A 23,050-nucleotide genomic window follows, 5' to 3' on the forward strand; every position below is an offset into this window, starting at 1 on the left:
CAAACTTTCATAGTCTCACGTGGACCCCCGTGGGGATCTCTCACGGGGATCTCCATGTGGATCTCTACCTCTGTCTTGCTTCTGGCCTGGACCCTCGTCCAATCACACCTCTAGCCAGGGGCTTTGCCTCTGTTATCTGGCTCTATCTCACACATCGTGTGGCTGCCACAGGGCCCTTTCTGAGATGTTATTCTAAAGCCCTGACTCCCACAGGGCTTCTGTTCAAACTGACCCTCTTGCCCAATGCCTGTCCCCTGCCAGGATCCTTCCCATCCCTCCAGTAATTCATAGAACCATTCCTCAATGCTTGGCTTTTTAAGTCATTTCTGATGTCTTACCCATATAAATATCACCCTGATAAACATCCGTTCATTTATCTTTACCTTCATCTCAGAATATTTCTCCACATTAAATTCCTAGACGTGAAATTACTAAGGCAGAGGTGTTTGCGTTTATTTTTCTCAGTCTTTTAAAAAGTACTTTATTAGAAAATAAGCTCAAACTTAAAGAAAAATGGCAAAAATAGTACAAAGAATATCTATATGCCTTGTACCCTGAATCATCCTCTTCCATTTCTGCCATGTTTCTAATTTGCATTTCATTTACATATATACTTTTCCCTCCTTGAATTATTTGGGGCTAAGTTGTATATAACTGATGCTTCTTTACTACATATGCTTCAGTCTTTATTTCCTAAGAAAAAGAAACTTTTACTATAACCACAAGGCAAGGCAATTACCAACTTCAGGAAATTTAACAATGGTGTAAGACTTTAACATCATTTATCCAACACTGTCCCATATAGCGTTTTGCTTCCCTCCAACGCAAGAGGCTATTTAGTATCACATACTGCATTTAGTCGTTATGTCTCTTCAGGACTCTTTTGAAAAGTTTCTTGGTACCCCATGGCCAAGTTACCCAGATTTTAGTTCCATTGGGTGAATTTCAAAAGTGAAAACTAAATTCTACTAAAAATCTTAGTAGTATATTAGAAAACATGTGTTTATTCATGTTAATGTGATGGAAAGAATTCTGATTTTAGAAATTATATCTGCAAAGATTTATTCTACTGCTGGTTTGAATCTGCTGAGTAAGCACGCAGTGCCTTACATGGAGACATGAGGTTGGCAGAGCAGAGGTCTGGTGCTGAGGGACACTGTATCACCGAGAGAGACCCCCAAAGCCCCAGTCCCGGATGTGGGGTGCGTCCAGAGTCATTCCACTGTGTTCCTCTCTGCTTTTCCGTACTCAGGAGCACCTTCTCCCTCCAACAGAGAAAAGGTTGCGCAATCACAGAAGAAAAGATAAACATGGCGTCTCTAGACTTTTCGTAACACTGTCCCTCCCTTGGAAAGGCTGAGCTGTCCCACATTGGTAGCTTTTAACCAAGAAAGGAGAAAAAAGTGTCTGACCACAAGCAGAACATTAGCGGTGGGATAAGCCTGACAAAACGTATGTGGGGCAGGAAAAGAGGTCAAGAACATTACGTGTCATGTGTCTAGACTCACCAGCTTGGCAGACATGACTGATGTGGAAAATGGGTCCTGCTCCTCCGGCCCCTCCCCAGGAGCTGTCTGCCCAGACAGTCTAGGGCTATCCTGGCTCTAGAGGGAAGAGCCCTGTGTGGCCATGGGCATGTCATTGTCCATGTGCCCTTGCTGATGGTTCCCCCAACTCAGGCTCACACCATCTGAGGTTGATCTCTCCAGTGGCTGCGTGCTTTAAAGCTTGAGGGAGGTGGCAGGCAGGAAAAGGGGAGCTTGTCAGAAGTTTAACCAGGCCTTCCTGTCCCCACAAGCCCATGCTGTAGGTTCACTTATTATCCCTGAGATGAAAGGGCTGACGAAAGCCCACATCCTGCTGCCTGCTCATTTACTGTGGAGGTCAAGGATTCCAGCAACACAGTGAGAACTGGGTGGTCCTCAGGAGACCTCAGGCTGCAGAGTGGGATGCACGGAAATGCCAAACTCCAATGTTGGGGGTGGAGCATCCCTTGGCCCCACCCAACCAGCCTTCCAGCCACCAGCTGTAGCCAGTCCCTGTTTGTGGTCACAGGTGTTCTGAACAGCGTCCATTCCTTAGCAGATTCTTCCACTTCCAGGCTGTTCAGCTATCCTCATCTGAAGTCTTTTACCTCATCTTCCTCTGTTTTTTTTCTTTTTCTTTTCCATTTTGTAAATAACCTGGGATAAAATATACACAGCTGTCCTGACCTCCTGGGCCTCTGGATTTTAGTTATTTGCCTTGGCCTTTCATTTTTCAGTTAATTTTCTTCTAAGAGGTCATAGCTAGGTTACCTTGTTCTGCTGACTCTAATGTGAAGAAACCTTCATTCCAAGTTCAGCTTTCCTGGAAGCCAAGCTCCTTGTGAACCTGTGAGGATGGAGCCCTCAGAAGGCTGCCCAGCTCCTGTCTACACAGAAGGCTACCTTGCAATAGGGCACTGTACTCCCGGGTCTCCAATTTTCCCTGTCTTCCTGTTTGTGATTCAAGGAATCTCTGGGTCTCAGGAATCCCTAAGAAGAGCTACCTGTGTCCAACTGTCGTGCCTGTCCTGTGACTAGTCATCCGGTGTGGGCGTCCACCCCTGAGCATCCATCTCAAATGCAATAGCTCCAGAAGCTTCTCTAGTAATAGTGACAGCACCTACCAATTACTGAGACAAGTGGTATACTGCCTGTGCTGAGTGGACTATCCAGATGAATTCTCAGAGCAACCCAATGAAGTGAGTGCTGCTGCCATTTGCCTATGGAATGGAGGTTGCTGGATTGGTCTAAGGTCCCCCCCACGCAACATTCAAACATGGCCTGAGACCCCATAGCCATGAGCAGCCCACTAATGTGCTCTGCACAAGGCCTTCTTTTTCTTTATTGATGAGAACAATATTGAAGAGCAATATGGATACTGATGTTATACTGTAAAACAAATTATAAAAGGAGAATAACACAAAATACAACTGTATTCATCTCTCCGAATGAACAAATAGTAACATTTTGTTTTGAGTTAAGAAATCAGACATTTGGGGCGGCGTCTGTGGCTTAGTCGGTAGGGCGCCGGCCCCATATACCGAGGGTGGCGGGTTCAAACCCGGCCCCAGCCAAACTGCAGCCAAAAAATAGCCGGGCCTTGTGGCGGGCGCCTGTAGTCCCAGCTACTCGGGAGGCTGAAGCAAGAGAATCACCTAAGCCCAGGAGTTGGAGGTTGCTGTGAGCTGTGTGAGGCCACGGCACTCTACCAAGGGCCATAAAGTGAGACTCTGTCTCTACAAAAAAAATAAATAAATAAAAATAAAAAAAGAAAAAAAGAAATCAGACATTGCCAATCAAGCAGAAATCACCGAAGTTCTCCTCCCCACATCCCTTCCTCACTTTCTGCCTCCCTTCCTTCCATTAGGAACTTGCACGGGCCCAATCCATGCGATCATTCTCTTACTATGCATGTGTGCATCCTTAAGTAATGCTTAACATCACTTTGCAAACATTTAAACTTCACATAAATGTTCTCAGGGATTGTAACGTTCTGCAGCTTACTCACCAACATCCTGAGCTATGTTCTCTATGTCGATATTTATATATCTAACTAGCATTTACATTTGAATTGTTGTGCAGGTTTCTATCTATGGAATGAATACACATTCCATTCTATCTATGGAATGAATCTTGTTTCATTCCCCTCCTCATGGCCTTTTGTTGTATTTTTCACTATGACAAAGTGATATATGATATTGCACTATGATGGTGCAATGGGCATCCTTGTTCACGGAGGCACAGTTTTCTCTGTCATCTATATTCCAAAGAAAGCTTTTATTATTTATATATACTTTTCTCAATAAAAAATAGAGGACAGTGTCCTATGGAAAAAAACATTTTTTTCTCCTAAAGAAGAAACGCCAGTGACATTCCAACTGCTGCCGTGACCACCAGTGAACACAGAGTCTACAACCTGAGTGTTCAACCATGTTGGAGGAGGTTTGGAGGTGCTGGGAGCTCTGTTTTCATTGAGGCCACCAGAGCTCTTCAGGAAATGGAACTGTCCTTGGCATGGTCACTTGTTGCAGGAACTAATCTTTTAGGTATTGACGTTGGCCTAAAGGCAGAGGGCTTTACTTCAATATTTATCCTTCAATATTTTACATATTTACTTCAATATTTATCCTTCAAGGATAAAACCAGGATTCTGATTCATAGATGGCTTCCCCATGTTGCTGTTTACCCCTCTGCAGTAAGAGCCCAGAGGATGTTCTGGGCTGCAGGACTTCAAGGGTGGCGTCTACACTGGAAACCATGTTGCTTCCCAGCCCAGCTGACAAAGATCTTTGTGGGGGGCCATCATGTCCAGGGTTCCATGAAGTCTCCACTTCCCGCCAACTGTCATTGCCCAGACAGTGACAGACTTGGTCCTGTCTGGCCAGAGTCAAAGCCCATGCATTTGTAGATGGCCTGAAAACCAAATCAAAGGAAAGAGACGGTGCTACTCGGTCCAGAAATAGCGTGAGAGGTGGGTGACATTTCCGCTGCCCTTCAGAGTCACAATTTGGCTTGGATTCCAACCACAACAACCACGTAAAGTGTGAACGATGAGGCTGTGATGTATTTTAAAGCCAAGGTGCTATGTGCATGGTCAGGAACCAAAAATATCAACGGGTTTGAGAAATATTGAAATGGCGTCATAGGTAACCATCAGAGACCATTAGAGAAGACGTTAGGGAAACATCCCGTACCGTGCAGAGCTACGTTTCCTGGCGACGGGTGCTCCTTGGCGTCTCTGTTTCCTGCGGGGGGGCCTCACACTGCTGAGGGCATGGTGTGGGCTCAGGAGCCAGGACTCCCGTGAGTAAGGGCTCCCATTCGCTGAGCATGTGAGCACACGTCTGGCACTGTGCAAAGCACTTTGTATCTATGTGGTCAACAGAATAATGGCCCCAAAGATGTCCATGCCCCGATCCCCACAACCTGGGATCATGTTAGTTTCTTTGGCAAAGGAGAATTCAAGTTGCAGATGAAACTAAGGTTGATAATCAGATGACTTTAAAATGAGGAGATTGCCCTGAATTATCTGGGTGAGGACATGTGGTTTTTCAAGCATCCTTTAAATGTAAAGAGGGAAAAGAAGGGAGTCAGAACCTGAGAGATTTGAAGATGCTGCTCTGTGAATCATCAATTGAGGAAGAGGCCACAAGCCAAGGCAGACAGGTGGCATCTAGATGCTGGGAAAAGCCAGGAAATGATTCTCCCTAGAGCTCCCGGAAGGAACACAGTGCTGCTGACACCCCAATCTTAGCTCATTTTCTACTTCTGACCTCCAGAATGATGAGATATAAATTCGTGTTGTTTTAGGCCGCTTGGTGATAATTTGTGTAGCAGCTGTAGGAAACCCAGGCAGAGTGCCACCTCATCCATTCTTCCCCACTGTCATCTAAACAGCTGCTACGGTCACTCTTCACAGTTGAGGAAACTGTACCTGTGAGCAGCTAGGCAACTTGCAGGGGCTTCCACAACCAGTCTGGGGCAGAACTGAGATCCTAGCCTGCCCTGTACCTGGGTCTGAGCCCAGAATGGTGTGATCTTGGATAAGTTGTCAGGGCTTTACCCCCTTAGTCAGGGCCAGGACTGGGGCAAGGTGAGTGGAAAATTCACCTGGGATATGAAATTTAAGGGGCACCAATGAACTCAATCATCAAGGTAAAGTATATTTTAATGCAATATTTTAGAATCAAAATTAATGCAAAAACCTATGATGACCAGAATATTAAAATTGTAAATAAACATAGGGTTAGTCTCAGTTTCTACATCAATAAAAGTAAGGACTAGATCCCAACGTTGCAGAATTGTTATGTGGAATTAAATAAAAGAATCTACAGAAAACATCTTTGGAACACCTAGCACATAGTAAGAGCTCTTTTTTCTTTTCTTTTTTTATTTGGCAGAGGGATAGTAGATGGGTGAAAATACAGGCCCCAGTGTCAGGCTGCTAAGATTCAAATTCCAGCTCTGTATTTTAGCAATTGAGTGACCTTGACCAAGTCATTTAACTTCTCTTTGTTGGGGAAACCTGAAGTCTCAAAGGTGGTTTTGCCTCATTTCTAGACTCACTTTAGCTCCCATTTTCTTACAAGCAGCATGGTTTTTTTGTTTTTCGTTTTTTGCTATTTCCTAACATTTCTTCTCAATCTTTTATTTTGGCCAGGTTGTTTACCTTTAGTGAATTTCATCTTCTGAAAACAATACTCTTGTGGGTCTTCTTGCAACTAAACAACAAAATTCACACCATTCCGATTTATGAGACCGTGCTGACATTTTTTAACAGGTAACGTAACTTAGTGTTGATTGATGAAATGTACATGCACTGGGTTTTTGTTTGTTTGTTTTTTGCTCATAATATCATGGGAGAAAGACATCAAGGATGTAATTTATCATAGTATCATCCAGAGTGCAGCTTTCTTTATGTGGCCTAAGATTGTGGGATATCTTTGCATCACTAAATTACCTGGAAAAGTAAACGTGCAGGTGTTGTAGGCAATAATCACATGCTTCTGGGAACTTCCTGTGTGACCAGTAACAGACATGATGCAAAAGGTATGCCGTCTTTTTTTTCAGAAAATGACCATACTGTACTGACCTTAAAAACTTCATTTTTCAATGTACTTACATCAGACCAGCTCACTCTCGTGCATATTTCACCAGATAACATAAAATTCTGGGTTTTCTGGGCAAATGAAAAATCATTTGAATGAACGAAGGTTTCACAACATCGATCCAATTGATTATACTCTTGAAACTTATAAATAACTAAAGGAAAAATAATAATTACAGGAATAACAGTGGGCACCATTTAAATATGCTTTACTGAGTGCTGTGTCTGTCATCTTATTTAATCTGCATGATACTAAGCGGCTGGTTTTGTTATTTCCGTTTACAGATGAGAAGCTAAGGTAGAGATGAAATACCTTGTCAGAGATTGTACAAGGGGTAAGGAATGGAGCCTGACCTGAACCCAAGGCACTTTGCTGCCCCCTCCTGGTAGGGCAGATAGGATTCCTCTCTGGGGCCCTTGCAGCTTGGTGCAGTAGCAACTTTGAGGACATAGGGTTTAGAAAGATCCTGAGGCTGCCTTGAAAGTCACTATTCTTATTGTTGACCAAGGACTTCTAAGATTGCCTTGCTGGGCACCTTGTTCCTCCTCCCTGCGTCTTTGCCCACGTGTGTTTTATTTTTGTTCAGTGAAGAGTGTCCCATTAGCAAAGCCTGCTGTGGCCTCCTGCAGCACGGGGTGGGGAGCAGGCTGGGGGAGGAGTAGTCACTGGGGTCCATTTCTGTCCCCTTAGCTTCTGTTACAATGTCACGAAAGACGTTCACATCCCCTAAGCTGGCTATGGCGTGTGATGACCTGTAGCCAAAGACAGTCCTAGGTGGCCTCAGAGGACCCACCAGGGACTGGAAGTGACAGGCAGCATTCTGTTCATTGTCGGGTTTGTGTTCCCCACCTCAGCAGGAGAGTGAGGCTTCCAAGTGTGATAAGACGTCACCATGGAGGTAAAGACGTGCCATTTCTTCTGAACGTGTGAGGTTAGCAGATAAGCATGTCCTTATATATTCACCAGCAAATTGACGGAGCCAAGTTTCACCTGGGTTGTTTTGAAGCATTTACTCCATTCCTGGAACATCTGTGTGCTGTGTTAACTAAAAGAGCCTGTTTTATTCCGTATCGTTATTTGAGGAAAGTAGTCTTCAGTGCCGGAATTATGTGTACTTTGCTCAGTTTCTATATAATTTGCTTTGAACCCAAATGGTTTACCCCCGCCTCACTCTTTGAATAGCTCAGGAGACACATTTTCCAATGAGTCATGCCTGCCAGGAGAAACTGCTATTTGGCGCCGAGTCAGCTCTTGTACTGGAAACGTCTTAACCCTGGGAGATAGGAAAAGAGCTAGAATGTGATGACTCACTGGAGCCGTGTTTTCAGTGTGGGAGAAACAAGCGGGAAGGAGGGAGTTAAGGTACGTGGTTCCCGTGGCCTTCAGCAGCGCTCCGGGCTGGACTCCAAGGCTCTGCCCCAGAGTGTCAGGCACATGGGTGCTTCTCACCACCAAAGCTCTTCCACTTTTTTTTCTGAATCTACACTGATGGGATTTTGACCCCCAAGCCTCACATCTCCAGGCAGTATTTTCCAAGGACCCCTGATCCTGCACAATCTTTATCTGAAACTATTTGCTTGTTTCCCAGTCCTGTCACTGCTGAAGCCTAAGCAATAAAAAAAGGTCCCGAGTCCCCTCACTGCAGTGCAGGGCTGGCTCCAGACAGCCAGGGCCTGCTGTGTCCCTCCAATCCTTCTCCCTCTGCCCGCTCCCCTTCTCCAGCAAGCTTAGGGTCTGCAAAGCTTGCAAGAAAAGATGGGAAAGTGTGGAGCTCAGATGCTCTCCCCTGCAGCATCCAGGCCCACTCTGCCCTTGGCCTCCCCACTCAGAGGGCTGTGTAGTCCATTTTTAGAACGATGGCTGGTTCTCTCGTCCTGCTCACTCTCCCCTTTTCAACAGCTTCCACCTCCCAAAGGGGTCTCCTGAGCCCCAGGACCCTGCCAAAAAGCCTGGCCCGCTCTGCCTCCTCCTTCACTTGGACCATGATGGAGAGCCCCTCAACAGAGCCTCTCTGCTTGGCCCCTGTGAACTCCTTGGTCCGAGGCCCTGCCTCCCTAGGTTTATCATAAGCAGGTTAAAAAGAGTTCACGATCCTGGGGCGGCACCTGTGGCTCAGTCGGTGGTGCGCCGGCCCCATATACCGAGGGTGGCGGGTTCAAGCCCGGCCCCAGCCGAACTGCAACAAAAAAATAGCCGGGTGTTGTGGCAGGCGCCTGTAGTCCCAGCTACTCGGGAGGCTGAGGCAAGAGAATCGCTTAAGCCCAGGAGTTGGAGGTTGCTGTGAGCTGTGTGATGCCACGGCACTCTACTGAGGGCCATAGAGTGAGACTCTGTCTCTACGAAAAAAAAAAAAGAGTTCACGATCCTTCATCTCCCTCCCACTTGGTTGACACCTCACTACACATTTTCTAGCTTATTGAATCTCAGGCTTCCTTCAAACATTTCTAGGTAGCTTAGCCCCCCTCAAAGAACAGCATGACTGTGGCCCCTTAAACCAGTGGGGATCACAGACAAATTTCCATTCTTATTGGTGGGTAGAGCCTGTTGGGTGCACTGGACCAAGAAGGATCCTAAGCTCTTCTCTAGAATCAGTGAGGAGAATATGGTGGTAGGTAGTGTCTACCCTGAACCTAAGAGCAGGGACTGGTGGCAGCTATGTCCAGTGTGTGCCACCTCCTCCTGAGGACCCCTGGGGCTGACCAGCAGCAATGTGGGACCTTGTAGCTGCTGGCCTGGTTGGCTGGTACGTGGAAGGCACCAGCTCTCAAAAGATCTGCTTCCCATGATGATAGGGGAGCCCGCATGAAGTCACTGTAGGCCAGGACCGGCATCAGGTCATCAGGGGAGTTGAGCTACAATGTTCAGCGGGCAAAGGGAATGGCTACTCAAGGGAGTTTCAGAGACTGCTGCCAGAAGCATTTAAAGGTAGGTGAGGCGAGCTGGCTTCCAGGGAGGCAGTAAACAGTCTCAGGAATGAGATGGGAGGAAGTTGACTATTTGGCCCAATTATTACAGTTGCAAATGTTGATGAAATAATTTAAACGACAGAATGATCTATAAACTACTTTCCTGGAAGGGGGACAGTTTTTTTCAGTTAAGATTTTCCTAACTAGTCCTCTACCAGTGCTTACTAGATCTGCTATGCTTCTCCCAGTCAGCTGATGATTTTGACACACAATTCGACAAATTTTTGCAATGTTTTCATTGGTTCTGCCTTTTTTTTTTTTTTAATTTCAGGTTAATGTGAGGATACAAGCAACCAGGTCACAATATTTTTTGTTAAGTAGTTAATGGACTATCTCCCTTCTTGCTGTGTCCCCCACCCAACAGATATGTCGTATACCCTTACATTGTGCCCGTTAAGTGGGAGCACCCCAACCCCTCCTGCTTCCCTCCCTCATTCCCCCCCCCAACTTGAATTGAATTGAGTTTTTCTCCTCTATGGGCGTGAATTAGATCGTGTGCTGGCTTCATATTAGTATTGAGTACATTGCATATTTGCTTTTCCATTCTTGTGATACTTTACTGAGAAGAATTCATTTCAACTTCATCCAGGTTAATACAAAAGATGTAAAGTCACCAACTTCTTTTATGGGTGAATAATATTCCATGGTATACACATACCACAATTTCTTAACCCATTCCTGAGTTGATGGGTAGGTTGTTTCCATGTCTTAGTGATGGTAAATTGAGCTGTGATAAACAATTTAGAGCAAATGTCTTTATGATAAAAGGACTTTTTTCCTTCTGGATGGATGCCTAGTAGTGGGATTGTGGGGTCAAATGGGAGGTTTAATTTGAATTCTTTGAGGATTCTCCAAACGTCTTTCCAAAGAGGCTGTATTAGTTTGCAGTCCCACCAGGAGGAGGACATTTTGAGGCCACCATACTATGGAAACCTCCAAGATGGGACTAAACTTTCCTAATGTGGCAGCAGGGGACTAGGAGTGAGGCTGAGCCACAGCTGTGGGCATGGCCCTGGCTGGCATCCCAAACAGAGGGTCAAGACGAAAATATTGCTTAGTGAAATGAATCAGCTGCCCCTTGCCCCATCTGTCTCTAGAGTGTCTGAAAGACAAGTTAGGAGGAAATGTACCCGAATAATTGACTTTGCCCATGAAAACTTTACCTGCAAAGAAAAACATTCTGCCAACCCTCTCCCATTTTCTTTTTCTTTTTCTTTCTTTTTTTTTTTTTTTTGTTGCAGTTTTTGGCCAGGGCCGGACATGAACCCACCAACCCCGGTATATGGGGCTGGCACCCTACTCCTTGAGCCACAGGCACCACCTGCCTCTCCCATTTTCTTTTGTTTATTGTTTTTTTTAGTCTTTCATTCAACAAATATTTATTGAACACACACTGTGCGCCTGAGACTAATGGAACGTTGACAGGGCAGTTTATGCAGCCAGGTGTTTTGGAAAAACTTCAAACTTATTTTTATTGCCACCTGAGAACATCAATATAGGAAGGGATGGTCCTATGTTGCATGCTCACACGTGCACAAATGCATCTCCAGTCACACACACACACACAACCTCTGCACCTCACAGCCCGTTTCCTGGCAACAGTTATTTTAGAAAAACAAATAGACCGTCCAGAATTAAATTTAACATCTCCCTGCAGGAAAAACAAAAAATGTAAGCAAAGCTGTCGCCCTCCCCCATGGAGTCATCATTTCGTTCCACTTAGTAGTTGGAGAAGTTCAGGAAAGCTGTAAAAGCTCATAATTGGGAAAGCGCCATGAGCAGGCAAATTTTTAACTTTTTAAAAGTTGAAAGCTAAAAACTTAAAGTACGAAATACACACAGAAAAGTGCAGAAACTTTAAATGAACAACTAATGAATTTCCAAAAGTGAACACGCCAGCATAACCCACTCCAAGACTAAGAAAGGGAACATGACCAGCCCCCTAAAACAGCTCAACCAAGTCACTGCCTCCCTCACTTAAAGGCAAATAATATCCTGCTTTTGAACTTTATGTAAACGGAGTCTTATAGCAACTTAGTAACATCTGGCTTCTTTCATTCAACAGTATATCTGTAAAATCTGTTGACCTGGTTGTATGTAGCAATAGCTTGTCATTCTCATATAATATTTTGTTATATGATCTCACCATAATTTATCTATATATTCTGATGTTGATGGACATTTTCAGTTACTAGGAATAGCACTGCTATACGCACGGGTCCTTTGGTATATGCTTTAATAGTTATGTGCTTCTATTGAGCATAAACCTGAGTAGAATTACTGTGTCATAGGGCATGAAAAAGTTCAATTTTAGTGAATACTGCCAAGCACTTTTTTCAAGTGGTTGTGCGAATTTATTTCCTAACCAGCACTATATTAGAATTCTGGTTTTTCAATATTCTTGCCAACATTTGGTATTTTCAATCTTTTCCTTTTCTGACAGCATGATAGTGGGACCAGGTTGCCTATTCTCTTTTAATTACTTCTCCCTGCTACTGAGGGCAAGCGTCTTTTTTTTCATTTAGTAACCATTGATACCTTCTGGAGTACCTGCTCAAGTTCCTGGCCCATTTTTGCTATCTGTGGTCGTGTACTTTTCTAATTCTGGTACGTGTCCTTGGTGAATATGTGAATTGCAAATACCGTCACTCTGTGGCTGGCTTTCTCACTTTCACAATGGTCTTTTGATGAACAAAATCTTTACATTTTAAGTTTGTCCAATTTATCAAGTATTTTATCATGAGTGCTATTTAAGCAATCTTTGCCTACACCAAAGCTATGAGGATATTCTCCTGTTTTCTTCTAAGAAGCTGTATTGTTTTACCTTTCACTTAGAGCTACAATTTATCCAGAAGTACTTCAGAAACATGGTGTGAGGTACGGGTCAGGGTCATGATCTTTTTTACCAAAAGGATGTACAGTTGATCCAGCACCATTTATTGAAAAGACTATGCTTGCCCAGCACTTTCCAGTGTCACCTATGTCATAACATATGGTAATGTGTGACATGCTCGTGTCCGAGAGTCATACTCATTGGGAGGGGGGGTCATTTCTGGAATCTCTGTTCTGTACCATTAGTCTATTGATTATCCTTGAACCGATACCACACTTTCTTAATTAGCAGTAATTTTGTAAATCTAATAATGCAACTTTGTTCTTCTTGTTTTTTTGGATTTATTTTCACATATATACCTTAGGGGAAAAAATTGCTAAGATTTTTATTAGGAAGACACTTTTATTGTCTGTAGAATTTGTTGTGATAGCTTCTTTTTCATATCTGATATTGGTAACTTGTATATTTCTTTTTTTTATTTTCTGTTTGAGACAGTTTCACTTTTGTTACCCAAGATGTAGTGTGGTAGCATTGATTACAGCTCACTGCAGCCTCAAAATCCTGGACTCCAGAGATTCTCTTGTCTCAGCCTCCCAAGTAGCTGGAACTATAGGTGCCCATGACTACGCCTGGATCTTTTTAAATTTTTTTGTAGAAATGGTGCCTCACTTTGTTGCATAGGCTGGTCTCTTAGCTCCCACACTTAAGTGATCCTCCCACCTCAGCCTCCCAAACTATTGGGATTATAGGTGAGAGTTACTGTACCTGACCAGTAACTCCTATATATTTTTTCTTTTTTTTCCTTAATCTGTATTGCTACAGGTTTATTTTACTAGCCTTTTAAAAGAAATGTTTTTTGGATTCGTTGATGTGTTTCAATTATATGTTTTATTAATTTTTCTCTTCACTATTTCTTCACTTTTCCTTTCTTTGAGTATTATGTGATATTCCTTTTCTAACTTCTTGAGATAGGTACTTAAAATTCTTTCTTGCTGGGCTGATGTGCTGTGCTTCCACAGGTCTCCCCCAGGAAACCCGTAAGGAGTACCTACTCCCTCTACAGTCTGAGTCAGATGCCCATTCCTTGGGCTCCATAGTAACCCATGCACATCTCTGTGAGATTTCTCACTTGCTCGTGAAAACATTTATTGTGATTACTTGTTCCTAAGTATGGCTCTCACACTGTTATTTGCCACAGGAACTGTGTCTTATTACCCAGTCCCCAATATTTAACAGGTGTTCACAAGGAAGCGAATGAATGATGCTTTCAATGTTCTCTATAGGTGACTTGAATCTCTGAAATAGTTCACTCAAACTCTGAAGACAACTCTGCGTTGAATGTGAAATATATGATACAAGAAGCAATGTAGTGACTTTTTTGGTGAGCTGTTTGGTGTCATATAGAAGCAAGTACAGGGTTTGCAAGGCCCACAGCATGTCCCCAGGAGCAATAGCTGGAAGAAGTGCACCGGGTGTGGGTCGGTTTCAGTCCTGCTAGCCTTGAATTTGACCTTTATTTGCAACTGACCTCAAGCCTCAGGCACAACAGTGTGTGCTACGTTTCACAGGAAACTCGCTTCTCCTGAGGACACCTCTCCAGTTGCTTTGGGTGTGCTCGGGCTTATTGGAAACTCATCTCTGGCTGCTGCTTCTTTTTTTTTTTTTTTTGAAAGAGAATTTCACTGTATCGCCCTTGTAGATAAAGTGTCACAGTTCAAACCAACCTCAAACTCTTGGGCTTAAGTGATTGTCTTGCCTCTTACCACACCTGGCTATTTTTTTTTTTTTAAGAGACAAAAAAAAAAAAAAGATGAAATCTTGCTCTGGCTCAGGCTGGTCTTCAACTCCTGAGCTCAGGCAATCCACACGCCTCAGCCTCCCATAGTGCTGGGATTACAGGCATGAGCCACTGCCCTGACCTTCTTGCTTCTTAATCCCACGTGTCCACTTCCCACTACCTGGGACAAGGCTGGATCTCTGGAAGTGGGGGGAGAATCCAACCCACAATGAGGTGAAATTGATCACACTAGTTAGAAGAAGAAAAGATATTTGTACCCGCAAAGCACCTTTCTCTGGAGAACAGTGTAGAACGTTTCTTATGATTATACTATAAATTGGGATTTAGAAGCCACAGGACAACAAAATGTGCTCAGTTCATGTCAGTTCCTAAGTGGCTCACTTTATTAAATCAAGGGAGATTGATGCTGGAAGATCCCTTAGCGGTCAGCTCGCCCTGACCTTTCATTCTTTTGAGCCAACTGAGGCCCAGGAATGGTAAGGGGCCTTCTCAGACTCCTTCTGCAAACCAGTGGCTGTGCTGTGGTTGGCCTGGGTCTTCCAGGTCTTCTGACACTTGGAGATCTCAGGGTTGAGGGAGAATCATAATAAACCTGTAATCAGACCTGTAGAGAGATGCTCAGAAGAAGGTCTGCAGGCCCTTAGATAATCTAATCACTAAATAAGGTCCTCTCAGGCGCTGCAAGGGTGGATTCTGGCAGTAAGCTTAGAAATTCATCAGAAAGAGCTCACTGAACACAGCAGTGAAGCCAATTCCCGCGTGATTCCAACATCGAGGTTCCTGACCTCTCCAGCTAAGTCTCCTCTTTCCTGGGCCCTACCTAAATCTGACCCAGCCTATATGGGGCAGGCCAAGGCGACCTCCAGGAAGTTCCCCGCACACTGGATAGATTCTTCCTCTGAGCATCTTTCTGCAGAGAGGACAAGAGCATGTGCTGGCTGGGTGGGCATGCGCTGGCCTGACACACCGACTGGCCCTTCCCCACAGACACCATGCCCAGGGGAACTGCTGAGGGGAACCTCCAAGGAGATGCTCCCAGCTGTGCCCTGCAACCAGGTGCCCTGAGCATCTGCCTTCTCAAGGGAGGCGCTCTGTGACACTGCATCCCTAGGGCTGGTAGAGGCCATGTACTTTTGTGAATCATGGATGGCATTTGCAGATAGAGCCACAGAGTCTGCCTGAAACCGGACACCCCTGGCGTGGCAATGCAGATCTCTTTACCAGAATACTCCTTTTGAAATATCCCATGAGTGAGTCATGGACATTAAGGCCATTAAATCGTCGTCTCCTAGAGTTACTCTGCCCGCCCTGGGCAGGGACCGTAGTTCTCATTACGTGACTTTCAGGCTTCTTGCCTTGTCTGGGCCTTCTCTTGCTCTGCCAAGTACTGCCGCTGCCCCCCTTTGTCTTGGCTCCCTGGAACCCAAACCTCCCTTGCTCTCGAGGTCTGTAAATGTTACCCCCAAATCTTACTAACTTTGTACTTTGGCCATGTTGCTTCTTGGATTTCTAGACATGCTGAGAAGCACCAAAATGCATCTTCAATAACAAGCACAGGAGTCTGGATGCAGGAGGGCCTTTTAAAGGGCAGCTCTGGTTATCATTAGACACAATTCCAATGAAGCCCTTTCAGTTTTTCCTTTGGGCAAGAGTCAGGACCATCTTGGCAGTCAGAATAACATTGAATTAGGTCTCCACGAAGGGCTGATAGGACAGATGGTCACGGCAACAGCACACAGGCCCACTTGGGACAGGGATACCTGGCCATATGTGCAGGCAAGTGTGTATGCCACGTGCACCAGGGCTGGCCCTACTAGCATTCCTAGAAGATACATTGTGGGCAAACAGAGGCTTGGGGTCATGGGGTTGCAGCTGGAGAGTCAGCAGAGGCCACATCATTCATCCAATTTATTCACCTGAGAGCTGGCAAGCTAAGTGTCAGATGCTGTAAGAGGCATTGAGAATGTCACAGCAAGCATAGCAGACACAAGTCCCCATCTTCATGGAGCTTGCAATCTGGGAAGCAGAGTCAGATAGTAAGTTAGGCAGAAGGGTCTTGACCCATCTTGAGGGCTCAGCCGCTGTCTGCCATTTGCTGCCTATAGACCTGGAGCAAGCAACCCAACCACTGCGAGAGGTGGGTTGCTTGCCAGGCCTGGTGGAGAGGGCAGCTCTGACTGGAGGAAGAGGTGCAGGGCAGTGTTGGCAGGAGGTGCTGAGAGGTGGCAGCATCTGGTAGGTGTTGATGTGGTGCTGGCAGCAGGGAATGTTGTTTCATTCACCATACTTTGGTTCCTTGATTTCAGAAGGTGCCCGAGTCCTTCTATGCTGAGTTATGTTGTAGGAAAAAGCCATCGCTCCCTTCTCATTGTGAGTTATTGCCCCCAAAGGTGTATTTTTCAAACTATATTATTTCAAATATTTCTCAAGTAAGCTAAGTATTTTTTATTGTAATAAAATATATGTAATATAAAGTTCACCATTTGTGCTCTTGTCAGGGGCATTGGGCACACTCACGCAGTGTGTGGCCGGCTCCAGAACTCTGTCATCATGCCAGACTGAAACGTTACACCATGAAACAGCAGGGCCCACCCCTGCCCCCAGCCCTGGCTCCCCTGTTCTACCTCCTGTCTGTCTGTCATACAGCAGGTCTCTGATGACTCTAGGAACCTCCTGGCCTAGAATCATAAAGTGTCTGTGCCATGCCTGGCTTATTTCACTGGGCACTATGTTGCCGAGGTTATCCATGCTGGCAGCGTGTGTGTGTGTGTGTATGTGTGTGTGTGTGTGTGTAGTATATTAAGGCTGAAATCTTAAGTGCTGGAGCTGTCAGGGCTGAGACTCTTATACTGGCCGGAAGGGTAAAGGGCTCCGGCAGGTGACAAGGTGGAGGAAGTGTGACAAGGTGGAGGAAGTGAGAAAATTGTGGCTAAGAGCATCTCTAAAATTATAATCTGCTCCAGTCAGAGGGAGGCTTGTCTCTAGGTACTGCCTTGCAAGAGTTCTACAGGAAGTAGGCCCCAGAGCTAACCTGGTATGTCTTTCAGTATCTAGAAACTGTGACCTGTCTTCTCTAAAGGGGTCACACCCACACCAAGAGTTGCTTGATGAACTTTAGATGGCAGAGACCAGGGCCTGAAGATGTCCCAGACCAGTAGGCTAAACTCAAAGAAGTGCTTCCACAGACAGAGCTCAGCCCCAGGGAAGCCACACCAGTCTTTGACCCTGCTAACCCGGCCATGCAGAGACCCCAGACTTTGCAGCCTGCCTGTTCCCATGTTACATGTCACCAGGCAAATGTGCTCACCAATAGGCCAGGGAGAAGCAGCTGCTTCCTCACACAGAGACCGCCAGGGTGCCCAGGTGCTGGACTGGTCCTGGAAGGCACGCAGAATGCTGGTCTGTGATAATGGGCCTCACTAGGTTCAAAGATCAAGGTTATGTAATTGGATTCAGGGAATAGGAAACACCCCTCATATCCTTTGAGATTTTAGAAAGTCAGAAGCTGAGGACACCATTTTCTTTTCCTTTTTTTTTTTGAGTCTCAGTCTGTCAGCCCTGGCATTATAGCTCATGGCAACCTCAAACTCTTGGGCTCAAAGAATCCTTTTGCTTCAGCCTCCGTAGCTGGGACTATAGGCGCCCACCACTATGCTTGGCTAGTTTTACTATTTTTAGTAGAAACAGGGTCTCACTCTTATTCAGGTTGGTCTCTAACTCCTGAGCACAAGCAATCCACCTGCCTCGGCCTCCCAGAGTGCAGGATCACAGGCATGAGCCACTGTGCCCAGCCCAAGGACACCATTTTCTTTTTCTGAGGTGGCCCATGGCTGGGGTGATTTAGGGGTGGCAGTGATGATGAATGCCACCAAGAACAATTCCCTGCACTTGGCCCACCAGGTCAAGTCCAGGTCACTTTTCCTGGGATGGGAGGACAACAGTGGTCCTCAGGAGGTGTTGAAGATTTTCTGGGCCCAGCAGCCATGTACGCACCTCCTAGCACTGCGTCCTCTGCCCCTCCCATCTCCCTTAGGATGCACCTGCAGCTACTGCTCCCATTTAGTTGGGTGAACTCAGAGAGGCCTGGCCATGTGAGCAATGGCTGGCTGTGCTGAGCCGTGACCTCTGTCTGACTCCAGGCCCAGTGTGGTTGAGCAATGAGCTGACCTATGGCCTTTCCAAGGGAGGAAAGGAGCCTCCCTGATGCTCCAAGGAGCCATAAAGTACAACCACCTGCCTCAATGAAGCCATTTCCAAGTCCTCTAGGAGAGAAGGGCTGTCCAGAGAAGCCTTTGGACCAGAGGGCCTCTCAGAGGGAGACTCTGAACATGCTTCCTCCTCCTGCCCAGGAGCCTTCCCACCCCAAGAAAATAGGAGCTGGGCCTTGTGGCTTCTGGCTGGAGGGGCGATGCTCCCCTCTAGGCCTGGTCTTTCCCTTCTGTGGCTGAATGGTTGTATTTAAGGGGCAACTCCAGCAGGTGTCCGCTGCTCAGGGGCAGCACTGGGCCATGGGGGCTGGAGAGGACAGAACTTTGTCAGCTTGGCCCCTTATCCCCCACAGACACCTGCCCCCCAGCCACGATGCCACCTCAGCTGTTCCTCCGTGAAATGGTGAAGGAGAAAGGCAGAGAGGGAGGGGCAGTCAGATCAGCCAAGGAAAGGAAGCAAGTGAAGTGTCTGTGTTCTTAGGGCCCCACACAGCACCCACTGACCCCAGCTCCACCTGCCCCAGTAATGGAGGGCAGGTTCCAGAATCAATAGCCCTGGGCTCCTGAAGTATTGACCGGCTTCACTGATGCCTGCTCTGTCTAGCTGCAGAAACAGGCATGTGGCAGATGCCTATAAATAATCTTTGCATCAAATAAGATCTGACTTGTATTTACATCTATCTCCTGTTCCCCAGCTCCTCAGCACCCCTAGACCTAGGGAGAGGAGGTGGGCAGCACCAGGAATTCCCAGATGTTATGAAAACAAGTGGTTCTGGGAAGGCTGGCAGGAATCTCCAACAGAGGTGGGACATAGGGCCAATGATGCATCAGTCCAACAGGGATAGGGTGTGCTTGATAGATATCACTTTTGATTCATGGAAAAATAATCTAAAAGCATGCTTGGCTGGTCCTGCTCAGGATCTGCCTGGAGCGAGTGACTCTGCACTTTCAAAGAGACTTGGAAAAATCATCCCCATTGTCCTCATTTGTCCAAATTGGCCATTTTAAGAAGCAAATTATTTCTAAACAAGGGTGGGGAATGCTTATCTCTGTATGTGTGTCTCCTCAAGGAAAATCTGAGCTTGCTAAGCCAGCCCTGACCTTCAGCCCTGTCGGGAATTAATTGGGGTTTGGTATTAACACTGACTGTAGCGCAACTGATGGTGAAACTAGCTGCTAAAACTAGCCACATATCCTCTCTCTCTTTCTTTTTAATTCTAGCAGAAAGCACTTTAGAAGTGTCTAGTACCATCACTTACTGGAAAGGTTCAAGCCCAGGCTGGGCCTCTGTTTCCTAACTGTAAAATGGCGCTGATCACACTTGCTCTGTCTGCCCCACAGGGAGTTGGTGGAACCAAGCGAGAAAATGTACATCAAAGTCCTCTGTAAAGGAAGCTGTATTAGCATCAGTCACTCAGAACACATCTGTTGGGCACCTACAACATGCACAGCTCAGGGGTAGATGCTGAGGGGACGTGACCATTTGTCTCCAGAACAGTCTCTCACTGGGGTTAAACTTCACAAAGGGCATTGAAACTGCTCCTGTGTCCACACTCCTCACCCATCCAGAGACAACCAGGCTCCATCACCCCCTGGCCGGGGAAACCACTAGTCTCTCTGACATGGCTTTCACCAGCACAAGCTAATTCCAGAGAGGAGTTTTCTGAAGCCCTTTTATTTTTTTTTTTTTGTGCCTCTGCTAAGCTTTTCCAAGGACTATTGCTTTCTGGACCGTGATGTAGGACAGAGCTTGATGCCGCTCTTTCTCTGTTTGCATCTGTACAGCATTACCAGAGGTGAGTCCCAGGTGTGTGAGGGCCCCCCACCCCCAAAGCCTCTGCGGTTTGCCCTACTCCTCAGCTACTCCTGGGAAAGAGCTGGTATTGTCACCTTCCAAGCTCTGTGATTTCAGAAAAGTCATACAACTGCTTGGTCTTAGCTTTCTTGTTTGCAAAATGAGGGTAATCGGATTCTAACAGTGGGTGGAGGGGCAGATGTAACCTGGCCAAGGGCTGTTTTATGACCGTCTGGTTGTGTGCTCTGCCTCTCAGCCTGGGAATCACTTCTAGACCACTTATTTGACAGTTTGGAAGCAAACTGGTTCTGTGCTCTAGACCAAGCCTGTGCTCCAGACCAGCCCTGTGCTCCCTCAAACTCATGCTCTGGAGAGTGAAACTGTGACTTGGAAAGAGGACGGGAATGTTGGGGAGTATGTTTTTGGCACTCCAGGAGGCCACCCAGTGTGATCTCTACATCTGTAAAGACTTCTGAGAACATTCTCAAAGCCATTTCAGCTATCCAATTTAAAGTAGCTCTAGAACTCAGGTAGTTTTGTCCAAGTTGCTTCTAGACACTCCAAAAGCACCAATTATCTGATCTCAAATCTCACTTGCCAGATAGAATTTCAGCCAGGGGACTGTGAGCATCCGGTGCAGGGAGGAAGTCCCTTATGCACAAGGGACTGGCAAGGAGATCTAGAAAAACGTATGGGAAGAAAAATGAAAACAGAAGCAACTTTTATTTGGACCAGTGTGCAGCTTAACTATCTTCTTCCCTTTTTATTTGTGAATTTTGTTTTATTTTTGGTAATATTATAAGAACCAAAGTATCTTTGAAGAGTATGGTTGATTGGTTGAAGCTGACCTTTGAGGGCCATTGACAGCTTCTCCTTCAATGATAGTTTCCAAGGTACCCTCCAGGGTTCACTGGCCAGTGATATCTTCTTATGTGATTGGTGAGAATCTATTTCACTCAAAATAATATAAGTTGAACTTAGATTAAGACATCACTATGCAGTACAGAAAGTTTCCTACTGAAGTTGAAATGGGCAACTAGTTTGGAGTGAATGCATTCATTCCTTTGGGAGTTCATTTGAGAATTAATTTGGAGGATGAAAGTAATTGAGTCTGAACACAACCACAATGAATCTGATCTGTTTTATTCCCACTTCATCAACCTTAAATGAGACCACAGGCCCTTTTCACTTTGCTCAGCCTTTGACTTCTTTTTTCTTTCGGTAAATGAGCTTTCAGAAGTTCTGCTATGAATAAATAAATGTAAAAATGTTCCCTCTGTGTCTCTTCCAAGGCAAGGATCTGGAGGAGTTAAGGCACATTAACATTTTCCCGGAGTCATGGATGGTCCGGGTTGCAGCCAACCATTACCACGCAGTAAGTCACCAGCTCGGCGAGGAAACAAGTACCAAAATTTATTGCCTCTCTGACTTTGCTTTTTGTGAGGATCAGCGTGTTTCACATTTGAAACTTCTGGGCATTTGAGGTCAGGACATATCTGGCTTCTCCTCCAGGGGAAGGAGGGGAGGACGGAGGACCCAGCCTTGGAATTGCGGTGCTCCCATGCATCTGCCACATTGATCAGGAGAGTTAAGTGGGGAACAACAGCACTCGTCTCGTTGGCCCCCAAACCAAGTCCCCTAACATGCACAAATGTAACGTGTTTACTACTGAACATTTTCAAAATGCAGAGAAATTGAGAGAAAGAAAAGATATATCCTCAGAACCATCACCCAAACGAAATCACTGTCAAATCTCATTGTATTTATTGCTTTCCAGCTTATATACATATATATATATAATGCACTCAATTGAATGTACTTCCTAACCATTTTAAAAAATGTTTTTAGCTGCTTTATTTATCTATTTTAAATTCCAGATCAATATCAGGGTACACATGATTAGGATACATTGTTTGTACTTGTTAGGAAAAGTTTGAGTTGTGTTTGAGACTTTCGCCCAGGAGGTGTGCCGTGTACCCCTAGATTGTATCTATTGGGTGGGGGATCACTGAGCTCCTTACCCCCATCCTCCCCTCTCCTCCCCCCTACTTGAATTTAATTACATTTTTTTTTTCTCGTGTGGGCCTATACTTGCTCATCTACTAATTTCAAATTAGTATTGAGTACATGAGTTGCTTGTTTTCCCATTCTTGAGATACTTTGGAGAAAGTTCTTCAACTCCATCAAGATAAACAGAAAAGATGTAAAGTGTCCATCTTTTTTACAGCTGAGTAAAATGGCCTATGCATCCATGGCATACATCTACCACAGTTTATTAATTTAATGCCATTTTTTAATGGCTACAAACTCTTCTGCCAAGAGAATGTGCCATGATCGATGCTACTTTTCCATTTTTTATTGTAGAAAACTTACAATGTTTCTAATTGTTTACTATGATAAATGACAGTATAAGGAACATATTTTCACTTACTGGTTTATCATATTATACTTTGTTTTTTAGTAAGATACTCTCAAGAGTAGAAATGCTGGCACAGAAAGGAATGTGCGTTTTTGTTCTTGAGACATTAAGAAGCATTGGGACCAAATTACTCTTCCCCCAGGAATAAATGAGTCTCACTTTGCACATCCTCAGCAACGGAGAGCATTTTAATTTCAAATCACTTGTGTTAATTGAGAAGGGAATAATGACATCTCACTTTTAATACGCATTTCCTTTATTCCTTTTAAATAAGAATATTTTTCCATGCAGCAGTTCACCCTTTGTGAATTGTCTCTGCAAACCATTGTACTGCTGGGTCTCCAATCTTGCATTTTTGGAGATGAAGTGAGGCAGTGTGCGAGTTCTGAGGATGTAT

General features: G+C 45.3%; 1 protein-coding gene across 1 annotated transcript in view; it reads left to right on the top strand.

The window, feature by feature from the left end:
- Nucleotides 1-23,050, top strand: part of BTBD16 (BTB domain containing 16) — a 49,360-nt gene that overhangs the window by 20,923 nt on the left and 5,387 nt on the right. The window contains exons 9-11 of the mRNA XM_053585115.1: nucleotides 6,187-6,306; nucleotides 20,144-20,235; nucleotides 21,527-21,609. Coding sequence (XP_053441090.1) covers nucleotides 6,187-6,306; nucleotides 20,144-20,235; nucleotides 21,527-21,609 — 295 coding nt within the window. The remainder of the gene's footprint in view (nucleotides 1-6,186; nucleotides 6,307-20,143; nucleotides 20,236-21,526; nucleotides 21,610-23,050) is intronic.

This window comes from Nycticebus coucang, chromosome 3 (assembly GCF_027406575.1).
Source record: "Nycticebus coucang isolate mNycCou1 chromosome 3, mNycCou1.pri, whole genome shotgun sequence".
Taxonomy (NCBI): Eukaryota; Metazoa; Chordata; class Mammalia; order Primates; family Lorisidae; genus Nycticebus; species Nycticebus coucang.